The 17968-nt window shown below is 37.7% G+C and overlaps 1 protein-coding gene across 2 annotated transcripts in view; it reads left to right on the top strand.

Annotated features, from left to right (window-relative positions):
• The window catches only part of LOC114136770 (collectin-12), a 36097-nt gene that overhangs the window by 12475 nt on the left and 5654 nt on the right, over positions 1-17968 (top strand). For both annotated transcript variants that reach the window (XM_028005040.1, XM_028005041.1), the window contains exons 3-4: positions 14077-14199; positions 17796-17882. In XM_028005040.1, the coding sequence (XP_027860841.1) occupies positions 14077-14199; positions 17796-17882 (210 nt within the window). The remainder of the gene's footprint in view (positions 1-14076; positions 14200-17795; positions 17883-17968) is intronic.

Consider the following 17968-nt stretch of genomic DNA (forward strand, 5'->3'; position numbering starts at 1 on the left):
TTCCAAATCCGGTAGTTTAGTTTTGTTTGTGGAGAAATAGCAGCTGATGTGAACATTAACAGGACTTTAGACTCTGACCTAATTTACTCTGAAAGCCACAAAAGAATTTGCTGGAATACTCTAGAATCCTTTGGATGAGTTTTATGTGTTTGCTATATGACTGCACATGCATTTTTATACATTTTAAACATACATGATTTATATGTAAGGTCTCTAAACTGTTTGTTTGTCCAATTTTTAAAAATCATTATTCTGCTAAAAGATCCAGTGGTGACTCATATTAACCCTTCCTGCAAAGGCCACCAAATTGTTATAGAACACTTTCAGATATTTTGAAGAATTTACAACGCAGTCGGTTCCTCCATATATATAAGATGTTAGTCCTTGATGCAGCTTTATGACTCCTGACCTCCTGCTCCCTCTCATATTTTGCCTATTTTCTGAATGACTACTGCCAATGAAGGTCACTAGCAGGATGAAGTTTTTTTTTTAAAAAACAAAATGACTGACTGATCCTCGATTGTACTTAAGAGTGTCAATTTATTCAACACACAGGTAGGGGTGTGTTTGTAAATTCAACCTCAGTAACATTTGGCCAGTAGCTATTAGCAAACTCAACATACTTACAATTTTATGGTAGGTCTGAAAAGGCGTCTTACTAGCATGCCCCTGGCTTAGCGTTTAATTGTTGCTATGGAGACTGATTACCCCTATATCACCACTCTTTAGATCTAACAGATATCGTTCCTTTCTTACAATTACCTTATGATTTGTTGCAATATGTAGGTGTGGCTTTTTTTAATAGCAGCTTCAGTACCTTTACACAATTAATTATTACTTTGATGGTACCAGAGTGAAAAATTATGCTCTTGCAGCCATTTTCTGCCTTTTAAGATAAAAAAACAGCTGCCTTACTTAAGTGATATGTTCTCACATATTCCCCATTTTTAATAAAGGCTGAAAATGTGTGTTTTGTCATATTTATGCAGTAGAAAAACAGAAGATTAAAAAAAAATCTTTCATCAATCTAAGTTAAAGCAGGACTTCATAAAATGACTCAACTGTCTTGTTTAGAGGTTGTTTGTGTGTATGTGTGCATTAATATTTTCTCTGAGAAGGCAGCTGAACAAATTTGCATAAATCATCTTGTTGATGTTGTATGGCACTTATAACATTCACCACACATGTAAATCCAATTCAAGACATATTCCCATTTTAGCAAATTGAACCAGGAATAAAAAGCAGAAACATGAAAGAGTTACATTAAGTGCTTGCTTCAGCTTTGGACATTTTTTGGTTAAATATGAATAAATCAGCAGATAAAAGATCATACTTTTGCATGTAATCTTCAGGACTGCAATGACATTTTGGCTTTAATATTTGCCTCTCTTGTGGTATGAATGGAATTGCATTTTACTTTAACTTCCTGCCAAGATTTCCTTGCTGAGACTGATAAATTTATTTCAGCCATGAGTCTGACTCCTTCCTTCAAGGATTTATGTGCTAGACTCTGCTACTGATTTGATCCTGAGATTCTTTTTGTTCTGAAAATATTCCTGAAATTGATCTCTGCATCTCTCCTAAATCAAAAAAAGTTTGCCGCTGATTTCTGTGCAAAACTACAGCAACGTGAGTATTGTTAGTGACAGTGGCAACAGATGAGTTTTGTCTCCAACCGATGGCTGAATCTCAGATTTTAAACGCCCGCTCTTGATAGAGGTTTGTCCTCTGGCACTTCTTAATAACTCTAAACAAACTGTGATGTGGAGTAATTCAATCCCGTTGTCTGGAGTTGGTTATTGCTATCAGTGTGTGTGTTGGTGTGTGTGTATGATTCACAAACCAGATGTCAGGCAGTTCCTCTTGCCTTGAGAGGGTTCATGTTGACTGCTAGGAAGTGGAGGAGCGTGCCGCCCTCACGTCTGGAGTGTGGCTGTCTGAATGGACGCTTCTTCCAGCAGCAGAATGGTTTGTTGTCTTTCACACCGACTTGCCACACACTAGCATAAGACCACAGAAGAAGTCGGAGGGCCCACCCAGTAAAAGACCCACCATGCTGCATTGAAAGGTTATGTTTCAATTGATCAGCTCTTTTTTTTTCCTGTATTTTGACTTGTTGATTTTGGAGGTTCAACAGCATTTGGAATATGTGCATAATTGTGTAAATTAACATTCTGCATGTGGGTTTTAAAAATGTTTGTGTCCTTGAATGAATTTTTGTGGTGAGCACATCATACATGATTGTAGTTATTTTCTTTCCGTTCTGAGGTTTCCTCCTTAAGAAAGAAGTGTACTGGACTGTCCTTAATGGAAAAAATAACCATCACTTTCTGATGCTTGATATTTGTGTTGTCATGCTCTAGAGTGCCTCACAAGAGGATTCATAGTCATTCAACTTTTCAGATTTTGTCATATTATCATGATCAAATCAAAGGGATTGTCACCTTTAAACTTATAGCTTCAGCTATGTAGAGCACAGTTCGTGAGTTATACAGTTATCTTTCCATTAGGTGTCTACCAATGGTAACTAGACTGGATTTTATTTAAAGGTATTCAAATAAAGGGGCTGAACACCACTCTTCAGCTTCTTATTTGTAAAATGCTTTGATAACCATACAACCTGCTGCATCTGCTTCACAATTAAGTGTGTGTTGATCTATCACGTTATAAGACACCATAGAGTCTTTATCTGAAAATATATTTAAAATTCAGTTGGGCTTCAGCACCCAGACCACAGTCTTATCCGTATTTTACTGGTGCTGTTGGATGATATTACACAAAACCCTAAAATCACAGAGCGGTTTCTTCCACCGTGACCATAATGTTATATAGTCACTGCCCACAAATGACAGCAGAGGTAAAACGTCAAGAACGCTGGATTGGATAGGGAAGTCTGTCCATGAAGACTTCTGGTGAAGACTTTATTTGTCCAGGTGGCAGGGTATGTGGTGGATAGGGCTGATCTGGTGACAAGTTTTTCTTCGGGTGGGGGCAGTTTGTTAGACCACTACATTCTTGGCATGTTTTCCAGAGACACACATAAATCCTTCAACTGTTCAAGGTTTAATGTGGCAACATCTCATCAGAACAGTTAGTGTGTTTTAGTGCTTTTGAATGTCAGAGGCTGCTTTGGGATGATGGAGGAAGACATTCTCTCTTTTTATGGTGTTGTTTTTTTTTTTTTTAGATGTTGTCAAATTGGGCTTTCAAAGTGGATCTTGAAGTTTATAATTTTGCTACTGATTTTATTCATCTGCACAAATTCATATCATTTGCATCAGGCCTAAAAGAGCCTGATGCTCTTTAGGCCATAAACATTTTGTTCAATCCCGATTCAACGTGACTAATCGTCACGTTGGCACTGGCCAGTGTATGTTGTCATTACCTACCAGTTTAAAATACTTCCAGATCTCTGACATTCCACTCTGTTGGCTCAGTAGTGTTACTTCTCCTGTTTTTAGCTATTGTTTAGCATCTTCCATCTCCATTTTGTCACTTGTTATGAATGTAGGAGGAGTCAAATGCAAATCTTTTAGGTTATGTGATTGCATTAGTTGTGCAATGCGCTGTTTTTTATAGTCTAATTAACTTTTTCATCTTACTTTTGTTGCTACTTGTGAATAAGTAGATTAACACAACTTTATATCACACGTTCTAATTTATTTTCTTTGTGCTGTATGTATTGTAGGTTTTTTAAAAACCATTAATCATATCTTTTAGGTCTGGGTTGGGCTTAGGCTATAGATTTAAACTCGATTTTGCCTAATAGTGTCCTTGAAAAATCTGAATCTTAGAGCTTCATGTGGCTATATGGCTTTTTGTTTTACTGCTTACTATTATTGCACCATAAGCAACAGTTTCTCAGTTTTCTTTCCCCCCACTCTCCTCACAACTTTAGTATTTTCATAAAAGTTATAGATTGAAATAAGACCAATGTCATAGTGAAGTGTTTTCAGCTGTTTTTGTTTTTTTGTCTCTGTGGTTATGGCTAAATAGCTAAGAATGACGTATTTGTCGGTTTCCGTAATTAAAACATGTCCTTCGAAATATCTTCACTATACTTGTGACCTTGTTGTTACTTTTAATGTTACAAACTGTTCTTTTAAAGCATTTTTATTATGTTGAAATCAAAGGACAACAACTTTAAAAAAAAGAAAGCTCTCAAATAAAAAAAAACATATTCATATAGTAAGTTGTGTTTGTAAGAGATTGTCCTTTATAAAAAGCTCAAGTTGAACTATACCCCAAGTACCATTCTGGGGCTTATTATTCCAGCTACTCATCAGAGGGAGGACGTCACTGTATTTATTTTATTTCTGGTTTTCTCCGATTAGTGACATTTAACTGTTTGTTTTTCTTTGAACTGCTTTCCAGTGCTCCATCTGCAATTGGGGTCTTTGTAGTGGGTTCCACATTTTGACTGGCACTTGAAGCGAACAGCAGGAGGTTGGATAGAACTACTCAGAATTTGTGTTTTGTGCTGCTGCGGGTTTAAAGCTATGACAAACGATTAAAGATTTACAGTTTATATTGTTTTGTAATTTTAGAGATATAATGAAGAGTGTGACATAAGTGATTTAAGCAAAGATTACATTTTTTGGTACTTTTAAATGACCTTTGAATTGTGTTCTGAATCCTAGATAAAAATCTTTCCTATTTTCCTCGATTCAGTTCAGACTAACTTTTCTCCTTGCTGACAGCGTTGTTTTTCCTTTAAAGTCAAGTGTGGGCAGGCTATCGAGTTCTGGATGCTAATGTGATGGTCATTAAGCAGTGGGCCACACACACAAAACCAAAGGACATCACACACACATACTCACCCCAGGACTAGAACTTTTGGAGTGCTTAAGCTCCGATGTTTTGCTTTGAAACCAAAACCCAAGTCACTCTGTGGGCCCCAAATCTCAGAGCTGAGTAAGACCATTCCCACTGCCCACTGCTTTGTTGATAAAATTTTTTGGAAAGATGAACTGTTTGTTTAACTGCAGCAAGCGCTGAGTTTCAGAGTCGAGTGGGGGCCTTGGAGTTCTTGGGACGGGAGTGGAGAAAGCAATGCAGGAACGTTTCTGGAAACTGCTGCAGCTTTGAGGAGACAGCATCTGAAAACTATCTTTTAAAGACTTCTTTACCTTTCATATCAACTGGGTTATGTAGTAGAGGACACATTTGGGTTACACAACCTCCTGAAAACTGAATGGGAGTAATTTTGTAATGAAGTTGTTTTTGGATTATTCTTACATCTATTTGAGATATCAGACTCCAAGCCTCAGTGTTGACTTTGGCTTTACACAGAGTTTTGCCGTCTTTTAGCTTGTTGTTCTGGATTGACAGCCGTGAAATCTGTTCTCATCAGACCAACTTCAGCAGCTTTTTGCAACGGGAGCCAAAAAGCTGGGATACGTCTGCTGTCCACCACCTTAGTAACAACCATAGAAAACTGACTTTATTCTACAAGATCTCCTGTAATGCTGCTTCATGTTGTTTTTGTTCAGCTGTATAATAACAGGGTAATCACTGATGTTTACTTTTTTACTGAATAATTATTAAATGAGGTAGTTAAGTTGAACTGTGTCGATCTTTTGTGATCATTTATCTATGGTGATTCTTGTACAAGTAACAAAGGCTTAATAAATCTCAATAAATATATTAAAGTATTACTGTTCCAGACCTGACTTATTTAAACTAGAGATAGTAAATATTGCCCAGATTCCTTACAATAAGTGAAATGTTCCTTTACTTTGGCAAAGATTTTGAAACAATAGATCAGATGCCAACTTCAGTGTCATTAGAAGAGAAATGTTTATGGCAACATTGGGCTTACTAATAATTTATGTTCTGTGTGTTTCAGACTGTACCTTGTACCCAAAATGCTGCAACACATGCAATTCCAGTTTCTCAAAACAAAATGAGGCCTTTAGTTTAACACCTAATGGGCCTTTTTCTAAAATCATGTGATACTCTGCATCTTGGCAACTTCTTGTATGGTATTTTTACATTCAGCCACGTGAAAAACATGTGAGAACATCATGTTTCACAACTTAAACTGGATGATATTGTTGTATCAGCTCCTTCATATTTCAAACACTGGAGAACTTTAGAAATGGACTCTGACTATGTATACCAGCTTATTTATCTGACTTGTCAAATTCATAGTTACAAGAACTGAAGTACAATATAATTTATTTAGTTTTGATTTGGCATTTTCCATACTTTTTGATCACTGTTAGCACATTAATGGTCAATTTTTAAGTGAAACTATTCTGTGGCAAGCAAAAATGTGATTAGATAGGGAATGATCAGGGCATCATGCACAAAAGGGTTATCACTGATCATGAAAGAATGTAACTATGTTACTTGTTATTTTGTAAACACTTAAGTCTTTCTAGAAGCCTTTGTTGGTAATTGATTGAAACTAATCCACATATCCAGGAATACTAAGTGCTACATCTGGGGTTTGTGCCATTGAGCTTAATTTCTCAGGATTTATTTCATCCTGGCCAATAAGTGACCTGTGAGCAATGGCCATGAGTTTCAGAACTGTTTTAAGAACATAAAGAATCATCAAACAGCACTGAATAAGTTGGATATGAAACTGAAAATCTAATATAAACTTTAGCACCATTATTCAGTAGTGGTGCAAATGTCTATGTTTTTATCCAGGACCTTTGCTGTAGACAACAAATTTGGGGGACCAACTCAGTTTTGAAATAATATGTAAATAATTTTATTTATAAAAATAAAAGTTTATTTGCATCTTGTCTGGTAATTATCTTATTGGTAAGCTAAGATACAACTTTATTATATGCCTGTTTAGCTACAATCTCATATTGCACTCCTCCCATGAAACACTTCACACAGAGTCTCAGTGTCCTGTAATGTTGGGAACAAAATGGCATGGCTTTCTGGAGCTTTAAATTTGCACACTTTTATTAAAGGGCTATACGGTTGATAGAAACAAGTAGTGGATCTAACTGTAAACACCTCAGCCTAAGTGCTGAGTTTTATTGATATGGAAAATGAGACTTCAGCTACCAAAAACAAAAACAATCCAGACTGTCTGGGAGATGGATTAAAGGAAGTAAAAAGGATTAAGTAACCAAGGTTAGTTCTGGTGGCCTTATAGAATATTTTTGACATATTCTCATGTACATCTTTTACCTAAAGTCATAATTTACAGAGGTGCTTGAAGGATAAAAGTGATCTCATTTCACCAAGATTTCAGTAAGAAAGAGGTAAAAATGTACATCAAATATAGTCGCGAAAATGTCGGACAATTACTTCACAAATATTGGACTCTACACACCTACTCCCCAATTTGGCTCTGTGTACATATGTTGGCAGCTCAGACACAGCAGATTAACACCGTCCCCATGCTCCATTACATAATTCCCACGTTGACAGGGCCTAGGTGTTTAGAGTCTGGATTTCTGAGAGATTGTAAAATAATGTAAGCTTGATTTTTTTTTTTTTACATTTTCACAGTGGGTCTGATATTTGAGGCACATTGAAAGTTCTCCTGTCAGCGAAGTGCTACGTTTTTCTTGATTTTTTAAATTTTTATATGGTTGGTCTGTCATGTGGCTATGTGCTGGAGAGATTCTTGGCTAATTCTTTTGACAGAAGTGAATGGATTTCACAGTTTGTCCATCATCCTTTTCTCTGTCCAGCTCTTACATCTTTCTTTGCTTTCCTTCTCTAATTTATAGCTTTTCCCCCAGTCCATTCTGTTTGTAGCTAAACTTGGCTCTCTCATCTTTACATATCTTACTTTTCCCTCCTTTGTTGACAGGCTTGGGGCTTAATATCTGACTGTCTCTTGTGACGAAGGCGTATGTTTTCCATAACATGCAATACAAGAGACTGAGCCTGAACCAGACCACACAAGACGCTGGGATGGTGTTAGTTCCTAGCAAAGCGCCAAAGCTCTCTGATGAACTCAGAGAGGGACCCAGAACTTTGGCCTCAATTCTGCCCTTTCTCTGGTTGCGTCACTTTCCAGGTACAACCTTGAAGTGACCACAGTAGACATGTGGAAGGACATAATGTATTCTCCATATTGCTAAACAGTTATTAGGGGGAAGTATCCTGAGAGCCAGGACCTCCACTGCAAGAGAAAAATGTATTACCAGCAGATGGTTTTTAGCATGGATGCACAACATTTCCATTCGCTGCCTCCATTAGAGCAAAACACTCACAGGAACTCACAGGCGTTTTGTCTCAAGATATAAAACTACATTTTTTTTCTCCTCTTCATTACTGCTACAACAAAATCCTCCTCAGAGTAAATATTCTCATGGAGTGCCTAATTTGACACTCAACCCAGCACCTGAATGTTTTCTTTTTTTTGTCAAAAACATGAACAGGGGCCCCACCTGATTTAGTGCAAAACCCTTTAACGTCCCACTGAGAAATTTGAGCAGCGGGTGACTCATTTACTGGGCCGTCATCTGCCTTCTGACTGTAAAACAACTTGGCCCAGATTACATTATGTCAGAGATCCTGTAAAACATCTTAGTAACGAAGGACAGATGGTTTGACATATTACAAGACTTTGGAAAATAACAACAGGAACAAACACGCTGAGATTTGGCGATGCTGTGTGCAAGATCTATGTATTACACAATTTTAGATGACTCATCACAAGATTAGATTTATCAAAAGGATACACATGTATCTTTATTTTCCTTGGGAGTAGTGTGAATACAATAGCTTAAGAATGAATAACCAAATAGACAATGGAGGTTTTTTAACAGGGTGGAAACTATTTTATGAGGGGAAAGATTCAAACTGGATTTCAAGGGAAACCTCCAGGTGAATTTCTTACCACATCTGAATTTGATGGTCTGCTGCATCATGATGGTTGTCATTGTGGTTCTATATTAAATGGTTTCTACAAAATCCAGTCAGCTAAATGCTCCTTCATGTTTTTTCATTGTGGGTTGTTGTGAGTGTGCTTCACATTTTCTATTGCTATTCAAATCTTAACTTTATATTAGTTTTAGATTTGATCTCTTATTCACTTCCCATGCAAATCGATGCACTATTAAAAAAAAGTCTTGTTTTGAAAGCTATTTAGGACTGTCTTTAAAATTACAGATAAATTCAAGAATGTAATTGCACATTAGAAAAGAAGTGAGCAATTTGAGATGGGGTTTCTTTGCTTGATACGTACACTATGATGGATTTTTATTCAAACATTTTTCTCTCTGGCTGCCAAAGGTGGTGTTCTGCACATTTTCTGAAATTCCTGCAGAAACTCAACCATTGTACTGCTCCATACTTTAAAGAACAAACATCTGTAGCATGGCTACAAAGGCATCTTTGTGCACTAATACCACAGTGTTGGCTGTAGATTTGAATCCAGTATCACTGGTTTCTTTTCAGAAGAAAAAAACACTGATACTGAACCCTAACCCATCTATAGCATGACTAAAGAAGTGCAGGAATCAACTCTGATTCTTATTGTGGATTCTTGTTTATGGACAAGACGTGGGGTTGTTCTTGAACACCTCAAATTTCAGGGTGACATTTTTGGCCACATGGTGAACACTTGGCCACAGCATTGAAATGATCCCAAACACACAACAGGACTGGATTTGAAACATATAAATCAGGTTAATGTTAAGATTGTTGAATTACTCCTGATCTCACTTCTGTCCAAAATTAATGTACTCTGTTTTCAATTCAGTTCCTCGTTGGGAAACCAACAAATTTGGTAGGTTCTTCCGTTACTGATCAGAAAAGTATTCCAATACTCAACCAGAATTATGCAGACAGCTGCAAAAGCTTAAATATATTTGTACTATGTGTGCTAATCCAAATTTGTGTAGATGAGAGAGAATTAATAGTAAATTGAAACATGTGTACCCAATTCTTGTTTTTAAAAGAATCACCTCGCTAATGGCTCAGATTTGTCTTTAAACTCCAAAATTTGTTATGCAGTTAATCCCCATAATAAGTGGCATGAACTCATCGGATCTAATCAGAAATTTAAACAGAAAGATAAAGTGAAATGGAGCTGTGGAAATTTATAAACATCTTTCATTGTTTCTATTAAACCCTGCACAGAACCGGTGAAAACCAAAGACGAATGTTTCTTCACTAGTGTAAATTTCTATATAACCGTACATCCATCACGTCTACATCCCTCTGGTGTTGTTACCTCCTCTCTGGTCATAAACTCTTCCTCCACTGCTGCAATTTGTGTTAAACTGCTGTTTCTCTTTGGTGCCAGGTGTAATTTTCTTACCAATCTCTTAGCAGATTTGCTCTCTGCTTTCTTGAAAGTGTTTAGCAAGGCTGAAGTCCAAAACACAGTTTCTGTGACCTAAGCAGCACACGGCTTTGTGTTCTCCATGGTTTCTATAGAGTTCCTGCTGCTGTTTACTGTAAATAAACATAGCCTTTAAATGTAAGAGACTCATGTCTCAATGTGACCTCATGGACTTTGTTTTGGCATTTCAGAGGGTTGGTGTCTGGGTAGGCTTTTGTTTTAGGAAATTAGGCTGATGAATGACACGGACTTGGAGATACATCTACATCACAAAGGTGAATACTCTGAATCACACCAGCGCTGTGGTTTTGCAGAAACAATGAGTGAATTTGAGCCAAAAAACATAGTGACAAAGTGAGGTTAGTAACTTGTCAAAGCCAGCTCTTGCAGTGTCCTTGTTTCAGAAAAGACCCTTTATTTCCAAAGCTTTGTTTTCTTTTGCTAGGGAGTAAAAGTGTGGCTGTCAGCCTGTGGCTTCACTTCCTTGGTTATTTTTCAAGTCGTTGCCTGTGTGACCTGACTTCATCTGCGTGTGCAAGCAAAGGCGAAAGATGATAGGTCAGCATCAGCCGATGAAAAACTAAAGCTGTGGTTTCTCTCAGCCTTTTTCAGAGTTTCTGTTTTCATTTTATGATAAGTTACTGGTGATTTGTCATTTATAATCTATCTTTACCTTTTTCATATAAAGCAGTTATTCGTAGCATTGTATGTGACCTCTAAGGTAAATAGAGTGAATGCAAAAGTTCACTAAGGTTTTCACATTGCAACCTGGGGGGATTTTATGTGACAGACTAAAACACTATTGCATAATGCATAATGTTCGTAATTGTAAAGTGGAATTAAAAAACCCACATGGTTTTCAAATGTCAAATTTCAAAATAAATCCTGAATCTGAAAAGTGTAGCTTACATATGCATTCAGTCCATTTGAGTCAAAGTTGTTTACATTCTCATTTTGGTGCAGTTTGAACTGCAAGTCTTTGCATATAGAGTCGTCACATAGTTTTAGAAAATAACTGAAGAACAGTCAAATTGGATAAGTATTTTTTCTTTTTTTTTGTGAGAGTGCCAAAGCGATCTTCTAATTAGATTCTCCCACCTGAGTTGGGGATCCCTGCAACTCCTCCAGAGCCAAAATAAATCTCTTGACAGTCATTTCAAATATTTAGCATTTCTATCTGAGAGATCATGAAGTTATTAGGGTTGAATCAAAACAGAATGTCCTATCCAGAAATGAAGAAACAAACAAACAAAAAAAACTATTTTCCTCTTTTCTAAATATTTTCTACTCATTTCTGTTTCCTGTATCTGGTCATGTGACCTTATCTCTGACTTATCAGCCACATGTATTTGACCGCCACACCAAAAGTATCCAGCTTTTTACGGAGCATCTAAACGTCATTTATAACCTACAAAGTGTGTTTGTGCAGTTTTGCCTCCACAGATTTAACAAACACTGTCAGCTTGTTTACTCTGAAACAGCAGCTTTGAACAGAAGCGCCTTCATTTCTGTGAGGTGATGAGCTGATATGCATGCTTCATTGTGAAGTGTGCATAAAAAAACTCCTCATACATGTCAGAGGGATATGAATGATTTCAAAATGGAGTCATTTTATTGTGGCTGTATTCCCAGCATCCACTTTTCTGCTTGCAGTAAAGATTTCTGCTGAGTAACTCGCCCCACTCCCACATTTGCAGCAGATGTTTCTATAGTAGAGCCTAATGTTGATAAAAACCTTCCCTCGCTTTTATAAACTGTTTCTGACGTAATTGGCAAGGAATCTTAACATGCTGATTTACAGTGGGGCAAAGTGGCCAAAAATGAAATCACTGTATTTCAGTCACTCCATTTAGTTTTTAATTTCAGTGTGGAGCAGCAAGATGGAAGGTTTTGTTCACAACATGAATGCAGACAAAATATGCAAAAAATAAGGATGTACTGCCAAAAGAAATTGGGTAGATTGGTGGTATTTGAGTTATTTAAATTGTATTAGCTATAGAAAATTGGAGTATTGTATTTAACTTCACAAACCTGTTCCTGTTTGTGCTGTTTCTACTTGAACCAAGTCAGACATAGGGATTTTAAATAGTTTATATCAGAGGTCAACAGACATGAGTGGCCAATACAGATATTCAATAATCAGGCAATCCTCTTAATTGCCAGTTTTCAACAATTTACTCATAAAGATGTGCCACTTGAGCACATCTAACTAAAATTGCTAAGTAGCTATTACCAGTTTTGTCTGATTTCTGATTTCTGAGATTTTACTCCTGAAGGAAGTTTCTGTGAAGACAAAGAAATGACTGAGATGATTGGAATTGTTTAAAGATGGAGAAATCCACATTTTCTGGTGGTTAGCTTAACTTTCTGGTTGGAACTTCTTTCAGTTTCTCAGAAATTTGTAACATGACTTTAAATGTACAGAAAATATTCTCTTGCACAACCCCATTCAGCTTGTGTTTGCAAATAAGAACAAATGAACAGAGTAAAACCCAACCGGTGGTCATAGCAGCAAATTAAATATGTCTTCTTTCTGTCATGTTTGAAATTAGAAAGGACCCAAATGCAGTCATAAACTGTAGAGTCTGAGGTTTAGCTCTCAAATTATTTTTGCAGTTTGCCTGAGGAAACATGATCTTTAATTTGTTTTTTGTTTTTTTATTTTGTTCATCTTGAGCTTTTACAACGTTGAGTTTAGATTTAACGAAGGTTGGAACCCGGTAAGGACCAGCTCTTAATAAATTACTTGACCCAAATCTGTACATTGTTTATTAATGTATTTGACTGTTTATCAGTCAATCAACAGAAGAAAAAAAATATAGATGAATATAAAATCACCTATTATGTTGGTGATATCATCTGTGGAAGATTTATGGCAAAAAAGAGTTGTCTCTGTGTCTCCCAGGTCCAACCCCCAACTTTCACTATAAACCTTTACTTCCCGTCCTGCTGGAGCTGGTGCTTAATTGAGTCCTAACTCTCAGTGACCATTAACAGTCCCTTTACACCTATAAGGACAAGTCGTGCTGTTAACTTTGGCATCTAAAGTCCCAGTGGGATCTAGCAAAACCAAATCAGTGCTGCGAGTGTAATCTATGTAATCTATTCATCACTCTTGAATAGATACGCACGATGCATGATTCCTGCTGGCTCCACTGTTTTCAAATGTTGAATGACTGATATCTTTATACTACATCTAAGAATTGTCAGGAAGTCCTACTCCAGGTGCATAAAAGCTAGAACACCCCCCTCCGCCCTGCTGGCACTCACACACATACGCACTTGGCCTCCCAACCTTCCCACTCACACAGACACACACTTCCTGAATTGAAAATGAAATGCAGCTGTGTTCCCGGCAGCACTGTGGATCTTGCCACTCATCTGTTATGAAAAATATCCTCAAAGAGGAATATTCCACTGGTGCCCTCGTAAACCGAAGGACCTTGATTTGACTCTGATCCTACGACGAGGAGGAGGGGCCAGAGTTTGTGCTGAACAAAAGTACATTGAAGTTAAGGGGACTTTGCTGAGTGAAACGTGAGTTCGGGGAAACAAGCATGTTACTGAGAGTAAACAAGGCAGTGTTGGGAAGCGGGGGGCTGTTTTTGTGTCCCCTTCCCTTCACCACCCATTCCCAGAGGGAACTGTTGCTCTCTTTAATGTAGACCCAAGTTCTGTTTATCCAGATGTGGAACTTCCAGCTCCCCTAGTGGCCTTCAAACTCTAACAATATGTCCATGCTAAACATTTTTGCTCCAGTATGAAACACACAAAATCATGTGGTATTCACTGTTCTCACCCAGGGATCCAGGAGGGCACCCAATGCACAAAGTGTAAGAATGAATGGGCACTGAAGACCTCTATAGCTCTGCTCTATGTGCTGTGCACCCTACTCACTATTGCTGTTGCTGTTCTTGGATATAAAGGTAAGATGAGTTTTCTCTTCTTTATATTATTTCTGACAGTTTTTCCTTTTATGCATATCATATCATTTTATGCATATCATCAGTGAAATCAAAATGTGATCAAGCAGTAAATAGTTACCAAAATCTGTATAATAAAATTTTTTTTTAAAGAAAGGCATTCTGAATAGAAACTTGAGGTTGCTTCCATGAACACTTTTGCATGTTTTGAGACTTTTCCGCAGAGGCTCTGTTCATCCAGCTCACCAACGGGGAAGCTTAAATCACCTCGGACAAAAACTTTAAAAAAGGCTAGCACAATGACCTGTTTTGTATTAAATCTTAGATGTGTCTAGATTTCCTGGGGGTGGTTTATGTAACACTGTTTCCTTCCTAGCTGACTTATAAAATAAAACTGTGTGATTCAAGATAGCAATGAAGCAACTGGTTGGTGACTTTCCAAACTATGAGTGTAAACTAGCCTAAAAGGCTGGAATACAGCAGGCCTTCGAGACTCAAAACGTCAGCAAATGAAGTGAGACACGGAATGCTTACATCTGTTACGGAGGTCTCCGGATTCCGGCTATACTTGAGGTCAAGCTGCATCGAAACAAAGCAGCCGCACCGATACGCTTTGTGTGGGTCAGTGATGGAGAACAGAGAGAAGCACACATGTTAAGTGCATAGAGGAGTCTGTGTCTTGCTGACATAACCATCTGGAGGTTGGAGTGTATTTGAACTGTGGTTCCTTTCACAGAGCAGCACTTTCGTACGAGTAAAAACTCAATTTTAGTGAGTTCTGCTGAAGCTGCACTCAGTTCACCCGATGCCCATCTGGCAACAATTAGACCTGCATGACAACATGCAGCGTGGAATAAGAAAGACTGACTTTGCTCAAAACGTAGGGGACTGTCGTTGTACAGGCGGTCAAAGCACAGAGATAACCTCTAAAACACGTTAAGTTCATGCCGTTTACACCAATTGAAATAATGAGGGTACATATGGGAATGTTTAACACAACTGCAGCAGGGACATTACAGGTTCAAACTTGGAAAAAGACTACAGAACTGATTTCTGAACTGGAAAAAACAGAATCAGGACGTTCAGCCCAACAAAGCCTTTAAGAGGTTCTCCAGAGGTGTATGCTTGGGGGTGTGATGGAAAAATACTGGGAGAAGGTTATGGGGTGGAGACAAATGAGCTGAATTTAAAAAAAAGAGGAAAGAAAGGCAGTCACTCAAAGTTGAAATTTAAACAGCCTGCTCACACAAATTACAGGAAATCAATTACTTCTTAAGATTTGTAGCGCCAGATATCCGCTTGAATAAAGTGCGGGGGTCTAGAATTTTTTTTATCTGCACAAAAATGCTTAAGAAGCGAAGCAAGTTTTTTTTAAAACAAATTCTACTGAAATCCTTAGAGACAGTAAGATACATGAAAAGCAACATATACGAATAGGAAATATGGTATTGTGAACAGATTTTCACTTTTCTCAAATTAACATTTCATGTTTTAATTAAAAAAAAAACAACAATTTAAACAAATCTACACCAATGTGAGAAAAGAATTAATCCCTTGCTGAATCATGAGTAACTGTTGTTAAAGTAATTTTTTGGTTCATTAGTCAAACCAATGACAGTTTACTAGCTAACTTGGATAAGACATAACGTAAACATGCCTGCTTGGCAACATGAAGTAGGCTGAAAGATGTAAAAAAGGAACAAATCATGCTCTATTGAATGAAACAGAAGAGAAACAAAATTGCCTATCAGTCTGCAAAGGGTTGTCAAGTCACTTTCCAAAAATGCATCAGCATTGACCATAGAATTACACAAAATGGAGTTTTTGGATATCCAGCTCAGATGTTTTACAGGCTTTTCACCTTCAAAATCTATCCAAATTGGCCAAATAACATTATATCATAACCGTTTGTTTACAACTGTAAAAATAGTCCCTATAACAGAATGGCAACAGTATTGCAGTGACCAAATCCACAACCGAGAAAACAGTGAAGTTTCAAACTGTGGGGCTAAGTCCTTACAGCTACATGTGATTGGAGTGTGATCAATAAGTGACCTCATTTTTACTGAAGGCAATATTTGATTAATCTGTTTGACAGCATGGGCAAACATTTCACACATAGACCTTACTTTAGTAGGTACACAAATATAAACCAATCAGCCAGAAGAGCATGACTACAGGGCCTGCATAGCTGCACACAACCAGGGTGGGCTTAACGGTGTGTTCGATTTCATGTTGTACACTTTTGAGAAAAGGAACGTAGAACTTGCGCTTAAGTTTCTCTTGGAGATTCATCAGTGTTAGAAGGCGCAGAGTTTCCAGTAAGGCGCAGTAAGTCGTGCTAATGCTACATCCCCTTAAATGATTCCTGCGATTGTTATTTTTGTAACTCTAACAGATTTGAAGTCATAATTTCCAGTCATGATTTACAGTGTATGAAGAAGTGCTGAGACAGAACGGTCATGTCATACTTGGCCACCGTGAAGGCCGCTAGTGAGACAAAGAGCTGCAAACAGGAGGTCTCATTATAATCATAAGTTCACTGAACACCAAAGCTCTTGGGTGTATGATGAGAAACCTAATATGTTTGACCTCTCACATTTACAACATAGTAGAAGAAAATCATTATATTTAAGGAAACAAAGTACATTATCCTCTAATTTTAAAGATGTTCTAGCATCACAAAACCTTGAAAAATCAAACAAGAAAGTAGGAAATAAATAATAATATGCCTTTACCGTTTTCTATGGCAGATTAGTGGTTTTTAAAACACCAAAACCCATGTTCAGAGACTATAGCTAATTAAAATGATTAATTATAAATAATAATTATTGTAAAATATTTGTACCCCCAGCAGCTTAGATGTCTCCGCTCATCCCTGTAGCTGAGAAGTTACAAGGATGAGCGGAGGGTTAATCGTATTTCTTATCTACTGGGGTAAACAGTTTCCCAGTAGAAAAACCCATGCTGCTCCCAGTTGGAGGAAGTGTACCCCTGGAGAGGCTGGTGGTAGAAGTGGGCTGCTCCCCTGGAATCCCAGACACATTCCAGAGGAAATGAATGCTGGTGTCGCCTGTGGGGGCGCAAAGAGCCTCCCCGCAACAGTGTATGTCTCCAGTGGGTTGTCTTTGATCCGTCTGTTTACTGAAGAATTCCCTTCACCCCCCCACACCCTGATGTCAGTTCCTGTCCCCCAGGCCCTGGCCTGTGTCCCTCCATGCAGCCTCAGCCTTGGTCCAACTCACTGACCACCCAGTATTTTTGCTAAGTCATTGTTTCTTCTTCTATTTGTCTTTTCCTCAACACATACGTACATGTGTTGCCCAATTTCGAATTTCCTTTATTCACCTCTTGTCTTTTTTTTTTGCTTAATGTAAGCAATGACTTTAATAAAGTCTATCTTTATTACATGCCTACAAGACATGCAGATGAATTCCTGTAGTATTAATAAGGTATTTTCATTGGTTCCTTCTCTGAGCTCTTTTATATGATGATGTCTGTAGCTGGAGGTCCTTCTGCCTTTTTTTGTGGTCTGTTTAAAGAAGTATGATCTTGTTATAACACTAAACTTTATGTTACCCCCTTTGTTTTCTTTGCAGTGGTGCAAAGAGTCGACAGTGTGTCTGAAGGTATTGCAAGCTATGGCGGAAAGATAATTGCAGTCGAGACAGATCTAAAAAAGCTTGGTACATATTTACTAGAGGTTATATAAGAATACAAAAGTGAGAGAGCGAGAGATTTCTGCATTTCAATGTGCTGATGGTAATTTTCA

This window comes from Xiphophorus couchianus, chromosome 21, assembly GCF_001444195.1.
Source record: "Xiphophorus couchianus chromosome 21, X_couchianus-1.0, whole genome shotgun sequence".
Lineage (NCBI taxonomy): Eukaryota > Metazoa > Chordata > Actinopteri > Cyprinodontiformes > Poeciliidae > Xiphophorus > Xiphophorus couchianus.